Source organism: Mustela lutreola, chromosome 5 (genome assembly GCF_030435805.1).
Source record: "Mustela lutreola isolate mMusLut2 chromosome 5, mMusLut2.pri, whole genome shotgun sequence".
Taxonomy (NCBI): domain Eukaryota; kingdom Metazoa; phylum Chordata; class Mammalia; order Carnivora; family Mustelidae; genus Mustela; species Mustela lutreola.
The window spans coordinates 65,304,067-65,322,869 of NC_081294.1; the positions used below are offsets into that span (position 1 = coordinate 65,304,067).

The 18,803-nt window shown below is 40.0% G+C and overlaps 2 protein-coding genes across 5 annotated transcripts in view; one reads left to right on the forward strand and one right to left on the reverse strand.

Annotated features, from left to right (window-relative positions):
• UIMC1 (ubiquitin interaction motif containing 1) overlaps positions 1-13,578 on the reverse strand; it is a 167,316-nt gene extending 153,738 nt beyond the window's left edge. The window contains exons 1-2 of the mRNA XM_059174397.1: positions 13,499-13,578; positions 8,435-8,532 (exon numbers count right to left, since the gene is read on the reverse strand). Coding sequence (XP_059030380.1) covers positions 8,435-8,459 — 25 coding nt within the window. The 5' untranslated portion in view covers positions 8,460-8,532; positions 13,499-13,578. The remainder of the gene's footprint in view (positions 1-8,434; positions 8,533-13,498) is intronic.
• Positions 13,579-13,604: 26 nt separating this feature from the next.
• Positions 13,605-18,803, forward strand: part of ZNF346 (zinc finger protein 346) — a 35,318-nt gene continuing 30,119 nt past the window's right edge. The window contains exon 1 of one of the 4 annotated variants that reach the window (XR_009353875.1): positions 13,605-13,849. Coding sequence is in view for 3 of the 4 variants with exons in the window: in XM_059174405.1 (XP_059030388.1) it covers positions 13,675-13,849 (175 nt within the window). In the remaining variant the exon portion in view is untranslated. The remainder of the gene's footprint in view (positions 13,850-18,803) is intronic. The other 3 variants (XM_059174405.1, XM_059174401.1, XM_059174404.1) reach the window with 3 other exon arrangements.

Here is an 18,803-nt window from a genome sequence, read left to right on the forward strand (position 1 = left end):
ATAAATAAACACACACACACACACTGAGAAATCACCGCACACCTGTTAGAAAAGCTATTATCAAAAAGACACAAAATTACAAGTATTGGCCAGGATGTGGAGAAAATGGAACACTTGTGCATTGTTTGTAAAAATACAAAATGGTATAGCCATTGTGGAAAACATTTTGGAGGTTTCTCAAAAAACTAAAAATAGAATTAGCACATGACCAAGAAATTCCACTTCTGGATATATACTCAAAAGAAGTGAAAGCACAATCTCAAAGAAATATTTCTAAACCCATGTTCCATAGCAGCACTACTCACAACAGCTAAAACATGGAAGCAACCAAAGCCTTCACTGATGGCTAGATAGATAAATAAACATAATGTGGTATATACACACAGTAATAAATATTACTTAGCCTTAAAAAAGAAGGAAATTCTGCAATATGCTACAACATGGATGATTCTAGGACACTGCTAATAAGCCAGGGACTGAAATAAGCCAGAGATGCCTGCATGACTCAGTCAGTTAAGTGTCAGCCTCCAACACAGGTTATGATCCCAGGGTCCTGGAACTGAGTCCCACATCATGCCTCTTGCCCACGGAAAAGCCTGTTTCTTCCTCTGCCTGCTGCTCCCCTTGCTTGTGTGCTCTCTCTTTCTGACAAATGAATGAATGAAGTATTTTAATTAATTAATTAATTAAGTCAGTATAGAGACAGGAAGTGTAATGGTGATTGCCAGGGGTTGGAAGGAAGAGGTAAATGTGGAGTTACGGCTTAATGGGTATAGAGTTCCAATTTTACAAGATGAAGAAAGTTCTGGAGATGATGGTTGCACAGCAGTATGGATGTACTCAATATCACTGAGCTGGACACTTAAAAATAGTTAAGATATTTTTATGTTATATATATTTTACCACAATTAAAAAAAAAGTACTAGGCATAAAAAAATAAGTAGACTATATTAAAATTAAGAACTTCTGTTCATCAGAATATGTAATAGAAAAGTGAAAAGCCGACCAGAAGACTGGAAAAGGATATTTTAGTGTGTGTGTGTGTGTATGTAGATATATGTGTGTGTGTGTGTGTGTGTGTATACCCACATATATCCACAAAGGATTTATATCTAGTATGTATTTGCTTGGAAGAAGGCAGATAATCCAATAGAAAAATAGACAAATGAATTAAATTTGCACTTCACAAAAGAGGCAAATGACAAATATACCTATGAAAGTGTAGCCAGCTATATTAGTTATTATGTATGCAATACTCAAGCACAGGTAATTTCATTACATACCCACAACCAATGCTAAATGAAAAAGACAATATCAAGTGTAAGTTAGGATGTAGAACAACTGCTGATAAAAGAGTATAAATTGGTAGAACTACTTTGATAAATTGTTTGGTAGATTCTACTGAAACAGAACATATGCATACCATATGAGCCAGTGATTCCATTCCTAGGTGAATATGCTTCTGAAATGAGTACAAAAATTCACCAAAAGACACATACAAGAGGGATGCCAGGGTGGCTCAGTTGGTTAAGTATCTGCCTTCAGCTCAGGTCATGATCCCGGGGTCCTGGGATTGAGTCCCATATTAGGCCCCCAGCTCAGCAGGGAGTCTGCTTCTCCCTCTGCCTGCCACTCCCCCTGCTTGTGCTCTCTCTCTCTCTCTCTCTGGCAAATAAATAAGTTACGTTTTTTTTTTTTTAAAGACACATACAAGAATATTGATAACAACAGTTTATATAATAGCCAAAGGCTAGAAACAAATCAAATATCCATCTGTGGTACAATGGGTAACTCATTTGTGTAATATTATACAATATTAATATTGTATAATTAATAGTAATAAGATTAAATAAACTACAACTGCATGCAATAATTTTGATTGGTCTCACAACTATTAGGAAAGAAAAAGCACACACACATATACACAAACATACTATATGGTCACATTTACATAAAGTTCAAAAACAGGCAAATTTAATCTATGATGTTAGAAGTCAGGAGAGTCATTATCCCAGGGTAGGTGGTGGTGGTAGTCATGGGAAGATGGCACAAGAAAGCCTATTTTGGTGCTGGTAATGTTCTGATTGTTGATCTTAATTCTGGTTACAGCAGAGCATTCACTATATGAAAATAAGCCAAGACATATATTTATCATTTATGCATTATTCTATATGTATATTATACTTGAATAAAAATCTACTTAAGGGACACCTGGGGGGCTCAGTCAGTTAAGCATCTGCGTTTGGATCAGGTCATGATCCCAGAGTCCTGGGATCGAGTCCCGCATCAGGCTCCCTGCTCTGCAGGAAACCTGCATCTCCCTCTGCCCTTTAGCCCACTCGTGCTCTCTCTCAAATAAATAAATAAAATCTCTGACAAAAAAAAAAAAGAAGAAGAAGAAGTACTTAAGGGGCTCCTGGGTGGCTCAGTTGGTTAAGCCACTACTTTCGGCTGGGGTCATGATCCTGGAGTCCCCGGGTCTAGTCCCAGATCGGGCTCCCTGCTCTGCAGTAAGTCTGCTTCTCTCTCTGACTTTCTCCCCTCTCTTTGGCTCAGGTCATGATCCCAGTGTCCTGGTATTGAGCCTCGCATTGGGCTCTCTGCTCAGCAGGAGCCTGCTTCGCCTCCTTCTCTCTCTGCCTGCCTCTCTGCCTACTTGTGATCTCTGTCAAATAAATAAAGAAAAATCTTTTTTAAAAAAATTACACTGTGGGTATGGTCACACAACCCTGTAAACAGACTAGTAATCACAGAAGTGCATAAATTTTATGGTATGTAAATTATGCTTTAGCAAAGCTTTAAAAAGATCAAATGTATATAGTATACCTTATATATAAGAAACAGTAAGAAGGAATTAGAATACATATTTACTTGTACTTGAAAAAGGAAATGAAAGGATAAACAAACAAAAATGATTACTTTTACAGAATAAAGGATAAAGGAGTTGGAAGGAGGCAGGAATGGGTGAAAGGTAGTTTTGACCTCTAGACTGTGTATGTTTTACCTAGTCAAAGGGAAAAAAAAAACGAATCTTTTAAAAATTCCTTAAGTTGACGGGACGCCTGGTGGCTCAGTGGGTTAAGCCTCTGCCTTCAGCTCAGGTCATGATCCCAGGGTCCTGGGATGGAGCCCCGCATAAGGCTCTCCACTCAGTGGGGAGCCTGCTATTCCCCGCCCCCCCGCCTGCCTCTCTGCCTACTTGTGATTGCTCTCTCTCGCTGTCAAATAAATAAATAAAATATTTTTTTAAAAATTCCTTAAGTTGAAAATAAATAGAAATAAGTTAACTAAACTGAGAATCATATTGGTTACCCCATAAAGAAATGATTTACTTCAAGGACTTTAGAAAACAGTATTTTGACTGCACATCCTAAGTGGGACACAATCCAAGAACAAAAGATGTTCTAAACTTCTAAACTTTCTTCAGCACTTATATTATTTGTAGTGATTTAACATTTTAGACTTTGTTTTATATTTTAGAGTAAAGCAAAGAAATAATTATGTTAATAATATTAGGAATCAAGGAAACAAAATGAAATGAAAACACCTTAATATTAAACCTGAAAGGAAAAATACCAATATAAACTAATTACTTTAATGTGTATTTTTAAATGCTACCCACCAAAATGAATTAGAAGCTAAGTCTCCTCATTAACAAAGGGTTTTCTATCAACCAGATGGTACTGTCTAATATCATTCCCCCACTAAAAGTGAACAAACAAACAACACAGGGCTCCTTAAAGGAATGGCTAAATAATGTCTGGTACATGGAAAGTACAAGATGAGCCTAGACTATCTTATTTGTGCCAGAAAGCAAATAAGCTTCCAAAGATTTATAGAGTGATATCAAAAGGATGAAAAATTTTTTAAAACTATCAGAATAAGAGCTCAATCAATAACCAGAGTTATAAAAACCTGAGGTTCAACTAGAATAATAATTTCTTTTTCCTTTGCCCTCTTCCATTCCCTCCACTTCTTTCTCCCTCCTTTCCTGAACAATTAAGTTCTAAAGCAATAACGTGGTACAAAAAAGAATGGGACGTGAAGAGCTACAGTGGCCCAGCACATAATAATGGAGACCCAAGGGGTAAGGAGAACATTCAGGTAGGAGAGTTGCCAAGAGTGGGGAGTGGAATAAAAAGAACATCCTGTAGAGCAGCCACTTAGCATAGAGTATCAGAGCCTGTGCAGTTTCAGGAGCTTGTCCACATAGGGGGCCAGCCCAGCTTAAAGAGTCAGAGAGCCTGAATGGGGTAAGGAAGTTTCCTCCATGGAGGGGTAGCCCATTTTGGGGTGTCAGAGTCTGAACAGGGTAAGAAAACGTGATCTAGAATGGGATGCCATAGATGTGTCTACTGAGAAGAACAGAGAGCAGCACCACCCATGTGGCAATGAGCATAGCTTGTGTCTAGTCTATGGCTTCTAAATACTATTCTCCACTAAAACGATCCAGGACTCTTGGGGAAAATGACTGATTCTGCTCCATTATATGGCTGGGCAGGTAAAGTATGAGATGAGCCTGGAGCATCCTGTTCTACCAGAAAGCACAGAAGTATGTAAGGGATAGTGAGAGGGGCACCTGGATGGTTCAGTCGTTAAGCATCCAACTCTTGATTTCAGCTCAGATCGTGATCTCACGGTTATGGGATTGAGCCTGCACTGGGCTTGGCACTCAGTGGGGAGTATGCCCCTCTCTTTCTCCCTCTCCTTCTGTCCCTACCCCCACTCTCATGCTGCACATGGGTGCACACTCATGCACTCTCTCTCAAATAAAGAAGTAAATCTTTAAAAATAATTTTTTTAAAAGAATGGTGAGGAACCTGAAAAAAGGAAATGGAAAATAACAAGTGTTGGCAAGATGTGGAAAAACTGGAACCTTCATCTGTTGCTGGTGGGCATGTAAAATGGTATGTATAGGCGCTATAAAATATAAAACAGTATGACAATTCCTCAGAGAGTTAAACATAGAATTTACATATGATTCCACAGTTCCACTTCTAGGTATACATCCAAAAGGAATGAAAGCAAGGATTCAAACAGATATTTGAACACCAATGTTCATAACAGCATTATTCACAAAAGCCAAAAGGTAGAAGCAACCCTATAACCACTGAATGAAGAACGAATGGGTAAACAAAATGTAGTATATATATATATAAATATGTACATGTGCATATATGTATATGTGTGTGTATATGTTTGTATATATATACAAACAAAGGAATTTTATTCAGGTTTAAGAAGGAAGAAAATTCCGATACATAATACACCATGGATGAACCTTAAAAACATTATACTAAGCTCAATAAGCCAAACACAGAAGGACAAATAAATGATTCCACTTACATTAAGTACCTAAAATCAAATTAATAAAGACAGAAAGTAGAATAGTAGTTACCAAGGGCTAAGGGGAGTGGGGAATGGAGAGTTACCATTAAATGGGTATAGAGTTTCAGTTTGGGATGATGAAAAAGTTCTGGAGATGGATTGTGGGTGTAGTTGCACAATAATGTGAATTACTGAATGCCACTGAACTGTACACTTAAAAAATGTTTAAATTGGTAAATTTTATGCTATGTAGCTCTTACCAGCATTTTATTTTTTTTTAATAATTTTCTTTTTTGGGGGTGCCTGGGTGGCTCAGTCATTAAGTGTCTGCCTTTGGCTCAGGTCATGATCCTAAGGTCCTGCGATTGAGCCCCACATTGGGCTCCCTGCTCAGTGGGAAGACTGCTTCTCTCTCTCTCCCTCTGCTCTTGCTTGTGTTCCCTCTCTTGCTGTCTCTCTGTCAAATAAATAAATAAAATATTTAAAAAACAAGGCAATTTCCTTTTTTTGATAAAGAAAAAGAGAGAGCATGAGTGGGGGAGGGAGAAGGAAGGGAGGGACAGAGGGAGAGGAACAAGCAGACTCCCCTCTGAGCAGGGAGCCCTGATGAGGGGTTAGTTCCCAGAACCTTGGGATCATTACCTAAGCAGAAGACAGATGGTTTACTGACTGAGCTACCCTAGTTCCCCACCAGCATTAAAAAAATTTTTTTAATGAAGGCAAAACAGAACATTTTCTGACAACCAAAAACTGAGAGAATTCATCATGAGCAGACCGGTACTACAAGAAATACTAAATGGAATCTTAGGTGAAGGAAAATGAGCCAGGTGGAGACATGGAACTGCAAAACAGAATGAAGAATACCTAAAAGGGTTGACTAAATTGGTAAATATAAATGAATACTGACCATTTAAAATAACAACAAAAATAATATCTTGTGGAATTTAAAACAATACACTTAAACAAAATAAATGACAACAATAACCCAGGAAGCAGAAAGTATTAGAGTTAACCAATTTTAAAGTGCTAGCATTACTCAGGAAGTGTGGAAAATACTAATTTAGGGTAGACTGTGATGAGTTAAGGATGCATATTATAATCTCTAGAGCAACCACTAAAAGAATAATGAAATAATGATCAAATATATGAATAGTTAAATACCAATAAAAAAATAAAGGATAAAAAACAGAATCATAAAAAATATTGTTCAATCCAAGAGAAGGCAAAAAACAAACAAACAAACAAAAAAAAAAAACAGCCAAGAGAATAAAGGAAAAGAACAGATGGAGTGAACAGAAAACAACAAAATGGTAAAAATAAACTCAAATGTCAGTAATTAAATTAAATGGAAAGGGGCTAAACACTCTTAGAAATAAAAGAAAAAGACTGTCAGACTGGGGGCGCCTGGGTGGCTCAGTGGGTTAAGCCGCTGCCTTCAGCTCAGGGCATGATCTCAGGGTCCTGGGATCGAGTCCCGCATCGGGCTCTCTGCTCAGCAGGGAGCCTGCTTCCTCCTCTCTCTCTCTGCCTGCCTCTCTGCCTACTTGTAATCTCTCCATGTCAAATAAATAAATAAATCTTTAAAAAAAAAAAAAAAAAAAAAAGACTGTCAGACTGGATTTTGAAAATTCAACTATATACTATTTACAGAGATGCATTTTAAATATAACGTGATCAAGGTTAAAAGAACAGAAAACAATGGGATGGAAAAATATGTACTATGTAAATACAAACAGAAAAGAGCTAGCTCAGCTAAATTAATATCAGATAAAGTAGACTTTAGATAATAAGTATTACTAGAGATAAGGAGGGGCATTTCACACTGATAAAAGTGTCTAACTGAAAAATATGACTTTCCTATTATATATTCAGAAATAAAATAGATGAAGCAAAAAAACCAACAAAACCAAAAAGTGAAATAGACAAATCCATTCACAGTTGAAGATTTGAACAAAAGGACCCCTACCTCAGTAATCGAAAGAACTAAAGAAAAATCAGTAAGAATATAGAAGATGTGGGCGCCTGGGTGGCTCAGTGGGTTAAGCCTCTGCCTTCGGCTCAGGTCATGATCTCAGGGTCCTGGGATCGAGTCCCGCATGGGGCTCTCTGCTCAGCAGGGAGCCTGCTTCCTCCTCTCTCTCTCTCTGCCTGCCTCTCTGCCTACTTGTGATCTCTCTCTGTCAAATAAATAAATAAAATCTTTAAAATATATATAAAAAAAAGAATATAAAAGATGTGAATACACTATCAACTACATTGACATAACAGAATATTTATATGACATTATACAAACAACTGCAAAACATACTTTCTTTTCAAATACAAATGGAATGCTCACCAAATAGACCATATGTTGGGCTATAAAACAAATCTCAAGATTTCAAAAGAGTGAGGTCTTACAGAATATGTTCTTTGATCACAATGGATTAAACTGGAAATTAACAATAAGAAATCTAGAAAACCCCCAAATATTTGAAAATTAACAACTCATTTACACAATGTTCAAGATTAGACAAATATAATCTATAACAGGAGAATTTAGGATGATTCCTTTTGGCTGAGAAGAAGAACAGTGAGCGTTTTGGGACTTGAAATGTTATATATCTTAACATAGGTAGTGATTATACGCATGTGTTTATATATTAAAATTTATTCCAGATTTTACTTGTATACTTTGTTCCATGTAAGTTATATCCCAATAAAAAAGTAAATCAGAAAAAAAGAGAGACATTAAATTCTCTAGTACCTAACAAAATATCTATTTCATGGAGAATGCTTATAAATGTTTGATGAATTAAAAAAGGAGAGATAAAGAATAGAATGAAAAGGCCTACCACACATCTAATACCATTTACACCTGTTAGATCATCAAAAGATAAAGAAGTCTGATAGTACCGAGTGCTGCAGAGAATGAAAATCAATAGGAACTTTTATACTTTGCTGATGAGAATATAAATTGATACAACCACTTGAGAAAACAATTTGGCATTAGCTTGTAAAGTACAACATTCACATACCTACCAAATGGGAATCATTTCCTAGGTTTATATCCTAAGACATGCCTACCCAAGTGCACCAGGGGTTAAATATAAGAATGCTGGGTTACCTGACTGGCTCAGTTGGTAGAGCATGCAACTCTTGATCTCAGCGTTTTGAGTTCAAGCTCCACATTGGGTACAGGGGTTCCTTTAAAAATTTTAAAATCTTAAAAAAAAAAAGAAGAATGTTAATAGTAACTCTGTTCATAACTGAAACATCTCAAATGTCCATCAACACTAGAACAGGTAAATCAATTATGGTATATTCACATAACAGATTATTATCTCACAGAGAAAAATGAATGAACTAGGGGTGCTGGGCTGGCTCATTAGGTGGAGCAAATAACTCTTGACCTCAGGGCTGTGAGTTCAAGCCCACATTAGGCATGTAGCCTACTTAAAAAAAAATTAATGAGGGGCACCTGGGTGGCTCAGTGGGTTAAGGCCTCTGCCTTCGGCTCGGGTCCTGATCCCAGGGTCCTAGGATCGAGCCCCGCATCGGGCTCTTTGCTCAGCAGAGAGCCTGCTTCCTCCTCTCTCTCTGCCTGCCTCTCTGCCTACTTGTGATCTCTGTCTGTCAAATAAAATAAATAAAATCTTAAAAAAATAAATATAAATAAATAAATAAATAAAAATTAATGAACTGTAGTTACTTGCGACAACATGGTTATTAGACACTTAATGTTGAGGGCTGCCTGGGTGGCTCAGTTAATTAAGCATCTGCCCTCAACTCTGGTCATGATTTTAGTGGGGAGTCTGCTTTCCCCTGTTCCTCCCCCTTTACCTCCTCTACTCCTCCTCTGCCCCTCCCCTTCCCCTTCCTGCTGCTCCTGCTCTCTCTCTCTCTCTCTCTCTCTCTCTCAAACAAATAAATAAAATCTTAAAAGAAGAAGAAGGGAATGGAAAGGGAAGGAAAAAGACTTTATAATGGGCGTCTTATACCACAGTAGGACATTTTAACTTTTTAACTTTCTCCTATGAGCAACAGGAAGCCACTAAGTATTGTCAGTAAGGGAGTATAGTACAGTGTGTGGCTATAATAGACAGTTTTTGTTCTCTAAAATTTAAGATGTTGAAATTCTAACCCCCAATGTGACACTATTAGGAAGTGGGGTCTTTGGGAACTGATAAGGTGAGAAGGGTAGAGCCCTTATGAATGAGATGAGTGCCCTTATGCAAGAGACTCTAGAGAACTCTCTCATTCCTTCTGCCATGTAAGGACAGAGGGAGAAAATAGCTGTGTATAAATCAGGAAGACAGCTCCCATCAGAGACCAGCCACCAGATCTGTTAGTACTTTGATCTTGGACCTTCCAGTCTCCAGAACTGTGAGAAATAAACTGTTGTTTAAGCCATTTGGTCTATGGTATTTTGTTACAGTAGCCCAAATGGACAAAGATACTGACATATAATGTAGTGGGCTCAAAATAAAGCCTGTTAATTCAGTGTGACTCAAGTTACTATGCCATTTCAAGATCTATATTGATTTCTTGGCAATCCTTCAGTGAAGATGACAGAGTTTCACTGGATCATTTTAAGCCACTCTAAGGGTGGCTGGGTGGCTCAGTTAGTTAAACATCTGCCTCAGCTCAGGTCATGGGGCCTAGGACTAAGTCCCATGTCAGACTCCTTGTTCAGCGAGAAGCCTGCTTCTCCCTCTCCCTCTGCCTGCTACTCCCTCTCCTTTGCTCTCTCTAATAAATAAATAAAATCTTTTTTTTAAAAAGCCACTCTAGATTTCCTTGGATACTGAGGAGCTTAGTTTAGTCTCTTAAACTAAACTAAGTCACTGTGATCCATAAGCAAATGCAAAAGTAATTGAAGCTGGTTCTAGAAATTATGGGATCTAAAACGCTAGATCTAGAAAAGTAGAGTTTAGCTTCACCAAGATGGAGACTAGAACCTACTATCAATTTGTGAAATTTTCAGAAAAATATAGCCTTCAGAATAAACTGGTGACAACTACCATTGACTCTGTGCCAGGCAATGTGGTAAGTAGTTTATGGAAATTATTTTGGTTAATCTTCATTTAAAGCAGCTATCATTTACTTATTTTACAGATGAAGAAGCAAACTTACAAATGTTAAATAATTCACCTAATGTTGCATAGGTCATGACTGCAGAATGGAGCAGCTGACATCAAGCTGAGTATCTCATGACTTTAACTGACTGCCTGTTTATGCCTCAGAGATTAGTTCAGTTAATCCCAATTCTTCTCACCTCAGATATTGTCTGGGTGTAAAACATCATGACCACCCGTTGCACCTCACAGGGCTCTGAACATCCAGCCCTCCTGCCCTAAGTGTGGCTCACTACTTGTGAATCCCTGGACCACCATTAGGTAATGAGAAGAAGCTGCCTTATCTGTTTAGTCTAAACTTGGCATACATTAAGTGGACTGTGACGTGGAAACAGTTGGAAAGCTCTATTTAAATCTAATTCTCCTCTTTCCCCTCCTCAAAACCCTCTGGAAATCCCAACCTATTGATCAGCAAACTCCTTTACACTGTCAACCTGTCCTTGGAAAGTTGCTGATTTAAAACCTGGCATGTCCTGAAGACAATGCTTCCTTGCAGCCCTGAAGACACTATAACATGACCCATCCTGGGCAGTAGACTAGGATTGCAGCAAAGATGTGTGTGTGTGTGATCATCATTCTTCCCCCCTTCCCCACCAACATAGATTTGTCAATTTTCCTCAAGAGCAAACCCTGCTGTTTTGGACCAATCTTAATTTCTGAGTCAAATAATGCTTGTACACATCTTATTAGTAAAACCTAATTTATGGTCACTTCTAACAACTAGAGATGTGTTCACAGAGCTGAGAAGCAGAAAATCTCATGATAGCATTCACTGGAGAATAATCTAAATTGTTTTGAGCATCTAATCAGATTTGGAGGGAGGGGAGGGGTACTGTTTTTTGCTCTATTGTGTCAAAGACATATGCTTGAATTCTGGGACTTTGACAAAAATATCCTCTATGCCTTTGGATTTCTAGCTGAATAACTCACACTATGGAAATCTGGTTAATTAGAAACTTTAAGATAAATAAGTAAGGTACAAAAAAAAAGATAAATAAGTAATGTACAGTCATTGGTTTTTAGGCTGGTCATATGGTATTGGCAAAAGGACATGTATTTGCAGTCTGAGGTCTGGTTTTCAAGCATGGGCTCTGACATTAACTAGCTGTGGGATCTTGAAAAAACCTTCACCTCTCCCAGTTTTTGTCTTTATTGTCAAATAAGAATTCTTCATAGGAAAACCACCCTAACGATTAAATGTTACAATGTATGTTAAAGATGCTTCATAAACTATAAAACATTGCACAAACATCAATCATCTATAGCATTTTAATAGATGAGTCAGGCACGAGGCCTGACACAGAGCTGATCCACAATATTTGTAATATAAATAAGTAAATCCCGCTGGTGAGCTGTGTCATCTCAGGCAAGAAACATCTCTATCCCTACCTCTCTTTTGCCTCCTCTGATACCACTTCCCCCTAGTTCAGTGGGCTTGAACCATACTCCTTTTTGCTACTCCAACAGAGCGAGTTCACTCCTGCCGCAGGGACTTTGGACCTGCTGTTCCCTCTTCCTGGAACATTCTTCCCCAGTTCTTTGCATGCGTGGTCTTTAACTTCTCATCCATCAGGTCTTAGGTAAAAGGTCATTTCCTCAGAGGCTTTCTCTAACCACTCTAATTTTCCTTCTACATCATTCACCCAATACGTATTCCTGTTTTATTTTTCTCCTTAGCACTTATTACTATCTGTTGACTTATTATACTGTTCTCCACTAGAATAAAAAACACGGTATTACAGCTTCCTTGTCTGTCTTGTTCACAACTGTATTCCAAACCCAAACCTCTAATTCGTAGTAAACTCTCAATAAACATTTGAATAAATGAAGTTGAAATAAAGTAATTATATCAAAAGTTTCATTCATTCAACATATATTTTGTATGTACCTATGAAAGCCCAGGCTCTATTTCAAGATGCTGAGGATTGAACTGAGAACAAAACAAAAATCTCTGCTTTCTTGGGGCATGGCTACTAGTGGGAAAACAAACATAGTAAAAACATACTATATCTGATAATGTTAAGTGTTAAAGAGGGAAAAAAATAATAAATCAGGAGAGGGGGACATGAAATGTGTGTGGAGGGGTTACATTTTAGATAGGGGAGCCAGAGAATGAAATGAGAGGCTGAGGGGCGCCTGCCTTTGGCTCAGGTCATGATTTCCCAATCCCGTCCTCCTATCAAGTACCACATCTGGTCCCTGCTCTGCGAGAAGCCTGCTTCTCCCTCTCCCACTCCCCCCCGCATGTGTTCCCTTTCTCACTGTATCTCTCTCTGTCAAATAAATAAATACATTCTTTAAAAGAAGGAGGAGGAGGAGGAGAAAGAAAGAGAGAAAGAGGCTGAGCCATGAGGATATATGTGGGAAACGCCCTCCAGGAGATCAAGGTGACTGAGACAGTAATGAAAGTGTTGGAGGCTGACACAATAGGAGATGAGATCAGGGAGGTTAAGGGAAGTCAGACTGCGAAGGGTCTTTTGGCTAAACTAAGGACTTTGGCTTTTCACCAAGAGTGGGATGGGAAACTGTTGAGGAGGAGAAGGATCAGGGTACCGTGATACGGCGTGTTGTAAGAGGACTGCTGGGGCTGCTGTGCTGAGAATATCTGAAGAGCAAGGGAAAGGTCCAGTAAAGAAGCTGCAATAACCTCAGCAAGAGATGGTGGCTCGGAAAGACTGGGGGAGGACATGTGGGGACAGAGGATACATTTTCAGATTTGACAGTTACGTTGGAGAGTTTAAGGGGGAGATCTGGGCTGGGAATTAGAACTTGAAACTCAAATGGTATTTATTATCAGCAGTAACAGAATCACGGACATGGAGCCCTGGCTCTACTGTTGAGTAAACTATTTCTAGGTTCTGGGCTTCAATTTCCCTAACAGTAAAACGTAGAAAATATTCCCACATAACAGGGCCTTCAAGAGAACGAAATGAGAAGTGTCGAAGGCTGACGGTGAGCAAGGCGAGAACCTTTAGCCGAGGGCTGCACGAACCTATACCGGAGGGAAGGGGCTGCTGTAAAAGCAGCGACTGACTCAATTCCACAGCACTTACTCGGAGGAGGTACCCCAGCAGCCATCAGAGAGAAGCGCCTGGCCCCGCGCCGCAACGCGGTCTGCGGCGCCCAAACCTCGCGAGATTTGTTGGATTGGCAAAGTCACCCTCCCACCCACATCTCGCGAGACCAAGCTTTATGAGTGGCGATCTGCCGGTTAGGGCTTGCAGGAAAGATGGAGTATCCCGCGTTGGGCACCGTGGAGGCCGCGGACAGTGGAGGGGCCCGGTCATACAACAGCTCGGAGGAGCGAGAAGGACGGGAACCGGACGGGCTGCGCTTCGACCGCGAGAGGGCGCGCCGCCTGTGGGAAGCAGTGTCCGGGACCCAACCAGTGGGAAGGGAGGAAGGTGAGTCCGGGGACCTCAGAGGCAGCAAGTCCCTCACTCGCCCGCTGGTCTCAAAGGGAGTGGCGGAAGCGCGAGGCGGGAACGCGGCCCAGCCCCTGGGTCTCCGGGCACACCCCCTGGCGCCCGGCCCGCCCCCTTGCGTGACGCGCCCCGGGACTTCTTGACTCGTGCACCCCGGCTGGGCCTGGGTATCGTGGGCCCGTTCCCTTGAAAACTGAAGCCGCAGCAGCAATGAATGAGGTCTCCCTGATCTACTGGTCAAAGGCCTTCTCATACTCAGGCCTCGGGTTTTTTTCCCCTTCCATTCTTACCCACCAGAGCACAGCTCTTATCGTAAACTCGTAGAATGTAATTCCTATCCGTGCCTTTTCTGAGACCCATAGAATCTTCCCCGCCAGACTCCTAGCCCCTCACCATTGCTCCCTGACTCAATATCGTCCCAGTCTCCTGGTTCTCCCACCCCTTGTGTCGCTTGCCTCCCTTCTCTCGTGCCCCACACTGCCAAGGACTCCAGAAGGCGTTCTTACCCCCTTTTTCCTGCTGGTCTTGGTATCTTCTACCTGGTTTACTCCTCTTTCTAGGCGTCTGGTCTCTACTACCTGGGTCCCTTTAATGTGATGGGGGCCGGGAGCCTGAGAAACTGGCCAGGGTATACTTTGGCCCCAGCTTCTTTGTACTGAAGTTGTGGAGAACAGAATACACCGGGGCCGGGGCGGCGGGGGGGGGGGGGGCACTTTCAGGGTTGAAGGTTCCCAGCTTGCTCTGCATTTGACCTGGCTCTGGGTAAGATGGAGGTAGAGGAGCATGGAAAGAGCTGGCCTAACCTGGTTGCGTGACCCCCTTTGTAGTCCTTAGCAGAGCTAGCTGCTTAACTCTAACCTAGAAGTACAAGAACTGTCTGGCCTTCTGTGCTAATCCTGTCAAGTAATCTGTAGTAAAATCAGATGGTTTGTTTGCTTGGTGAGCAGAGTAATCTTGGAAGTTTAAAATGTTGCTTGTGAACTCATTGCCCTGGCATAAAATGGAATTTTGACCACATCCAAGGAAGATATGTTTAAATTTGGAGTGGTACACAGACCTATACCCTTGTGTATACTTCTCCAGTTTTAAAACTAGTCTAATATGACGCCTAAATTAATATGGGCTCTCTGTCTCCCACATAATTTCAGACTTGTTTGGTACAAATCCCTGCAAACACATCCCAATTTTCCTTTCACTACTTTGACAAACATTCTCTGATAACCTGCTGAGTTCCCAGGACTGGCTGGGCGGCAGAGCTAGAGAGAGGAGGAAGATACTGTCCCTTGCCCTGAAGGAGTTTATAGTCTAGTCCAAGAAGCAGACTCCAAAACAATTTCAGTATAAGGTAATGGGTGCAGTGAAGAGGAATGTGTAAGAATTGGTTGTGCACAAAGAGGGAGTGACCTTTGTCCTTGAGGGACAGGGAAGGCACCCCCTTGGGCCTTGAAGCAGAGAACACAGCAGCTGTGCTCTAAAAAGTGAATTGCTTGTGCGTGTGTGAATGTACAGTGTCATTTAGGACCTAGTTCATTTTCCCACTCTCCTCACTTTCCAATATTTATATGAAGTTTAGGTAGAGCCCTGTTTAACACTAAATTCTACTCATTTTTGTTTTTGTTTTGTTTTTCTCTTAGCACTTTCATTGAGTTATAATTTATGTATACCATAAAATTCACCCATTGTAACTGTACAATGCAATGATTTTTTAAGTAAAAGTACAGAGTTGTGTTTTAGAATATTTCTATGGCTTCAGTTAGTTTCTTTGTTCTTGTTTACATTAAATCTCCACTCTCACCTCCTGCCCTAGGCAACCACTATAAATTTACCTTTTCTGAACATTATATATAAACAAAATCATACAATATGTAGTCTTTTGCATTTGGCTCCCCCCCACATGTTTTTGAGGTTTAGCCAAGTTGTACTGTGTATTAGTACTTCATTACTTTTTGTTGCAAAATCATATCTCATTATATAGATCTTGCTTTTTTATCCTTTGACAGTCTCTGCCTTTTGAGTGGGCTGTTAAGACTATTCACATTTAATTTCATTATTGATATGGCTAGATTTACATTTTCTACTTTGCTATTTATCTCCTTTACATTTTGTTCTTCCTTTTTTCTCTGCTGACTTCTTTTGCGTTAAGTATTTTTTAGTGAACCATGTTAATTTCTCTGTTAATATTTTTTTTCCTTATTTTATTTTCTTAATGCCCAAGGGACTACAAGATGCATCTTAACTCATCACAGTCTACTTCAAATTAATACTACTTTTTTTTAATACTACTAACTTAATTCTGATAAAATATAAAAACATCCTCTAATAGTGCTACATTCCTCCCCCTCCTTTGTAGTATTATTGTCATGTATATTATTGTTATATATATTACATCAATATATATTATAAACCTAATTATTCGGTGTCATAATTATTGATTTATACAATATGCCTTTTTTAAAAGATTTATTTATTTTATTTTTTAAAAAAATATTTTATTTATTCATTGGACAGACAGAGATCACAAGTAGGCAGAGAAGCAGGCAGAGAGAGGAGGAAGCAGGCTCCCCGCTGAGCAGAGAGCCCGATTCGGGGCTCGATCCCAGGACCCTGGGATCATGACCAGAGCTGAAGGCAGAGGCTTAACCCACTGAGCCACCCAGGTGCCCCAAGATTTATTTATTTTAGAGCGAGAGGGTGCACGATGGGGAGGGGAGAGGGAAAGAGAGAATCTCAAGCAGGCTTTGCTAAGTGTGGAGCCAGAGGCAGGGTTCCATCTCACAACCTGGAGATCACAACCTAAGCTGAAACCAAGAGTCGGGCGCCCAACTGACTGTGCCACCCAGGGACCCATATACAGTTTGTCTTTTAAAGAAATTAAGAGAATTTAGGAAACAAAAATATTTATAATGTCTTTTATATTAACCCACATATTTACCATTTTTGGTATTCTTTTTTTCTTCCTCTGGATTCAAGTTACCACTTAGTACCACTTCCTTTCGGCCAGAAGGGCTTCCTTTAGTATTTTTTGCAAAGCAAACCTGCTAGCAGTGAATTCTCTCAGTCTTTATCTGGGAATGTCTTTATTTTGCTTTCAGTCTTAAAGAATAATTTTTTAAAATAACATGTTGGGACGCCTGGGTAGCTCAGTTGTTGGGCATCTGCCTTCGGCTTACGTCATGAGCACAGCGTCCTGAGATGGAGCCCCACATCGGGCTCTCTGCTCAGCAGGGAGACTGCTTCTCCCTCTCCCACTCCCCTGCTTGTGTTCCCTCTCTGTCTCTCTCTCTGTCAAATAAATAATAAAATCTTTAAAAAAAACTTTTTTAAATAAAGTAACATCTTTATTGGTACATAATTCATCTACCATAAAATTCACCCTTGTAAAATTCAGTGGTTTTTCGTATATTCACAGAATTGTGCAGTCATCACCAATAATTTCAGAACATTTTCATCACCCCAGAAAGACGTCCTATACTTATTAGCAACTGCTCATTCCCTTTCTCTTTCTATAGATTTGCCTATTCTGGATGTTTCATATCAATTAAATTGTATAATATGTGGCCTTTTGTGACTGGCTTCTGTTGCTTAGCATAATGTTTAAAGGATAGTTTTGCTAGACATGGAGTAATTGGTTGACAATTTTGATCTTCTCACTACTGTTATTCCACTGCCCTGTGGCTTTCATTGTTACAGATAGGAAGTCAATCAAATTATTCCACTATGTATGATGAGTCATTTTTCTTTTGCTACTTTAAGTAGTTCCTGTCTTTATCTTTTTTTTTTTTTAAAGATTTTATTTATTAATTTGACAGACAGAGATCACAAGCAGGCAAAGAGGCAGGCAGAGAGAGAGGAGGAAGCAGGCTCCCTGCTGAGCAGAGAGCCCGATGTGGGGCTCGATCCCAGGACCCTAGGATCATGACCTGAGCTGAAGGTAGAGGCTTTAACCCACTGAGTCACCCAGGCACCCCTTTATCTTTCTTTTAAAAAAAATATTTATGTATTAATTTAGAGAGAGTGAGAGAGACTACAAGCAGGTGAAGGGACAGGGGGAGAGAATCCTTAAGTAGAGTCCTAGCTGACCTGAGATCATGACCTGAGCCAAACCAAGAGTCAGACACTTAACTGACTGAGCCACCCAGGCACCCCTGTCTTTATCTTTCAGTAGTTTGACTATGATGTATCTGGGTGTAGATTTCTTGGTATCTATCATGTTTTGAGAGATTGAGACTTTTTTTTTTCTTAAGATTTTCTTTATTGGACAGAGTGCACAAGTCAGGGGAGTGATAGGCAGAGGGAGAGGGAGAAGCAGGCTTCCTACTAAGCAGGGAGCCTGATGTGGGGCTTGATCCCAGGACAGGGATCATGACCTGAGTGGAAGGCAGAAGTTTAGCTGACTGAGCCACCCACGTACCCCGAGAGACTTGAGACTTTTGGCTGTATGGATTGTTTTTCTTCAATCAAATATGGGGGAGTTTTCAAACATTGTTTCTTTTTCTTTTTTTTTTTTTTTTAAGTTTTATTTATTTATTTGACAGAGAGACACACAGCAAGAGAGGGAATACAAGCAGGGGGAGTGAGAGAGGGAGAAGCAGGCTTCCCACCAAGCAGGGAGCCTGATATGGGGCTTGATCTCATGATGCTGGGATCATGACCTGAGCCGAAGGCAGAGGCTTAACCCACTGAGCGACCCAGGCGTCCCTCAAACATTGTTTCTTCAAATATATTTTTTTCTTCTCCTTTCTCTCCTGAAATTTCCCCATATATATTTGTTTGGTGTGCTTTGTATCTCACAAGTCTCTAAGGCTCTATTCATTATTCATCCTTTTTTTTTTTTTGCCTCTTCAGATTGAATATTTCTATTGATCTATCTGCAAGTTCACTGATTCTTTCTTCTGCTACTGATGTTGATTTTCTCGTAAAAATCTGATGTTGA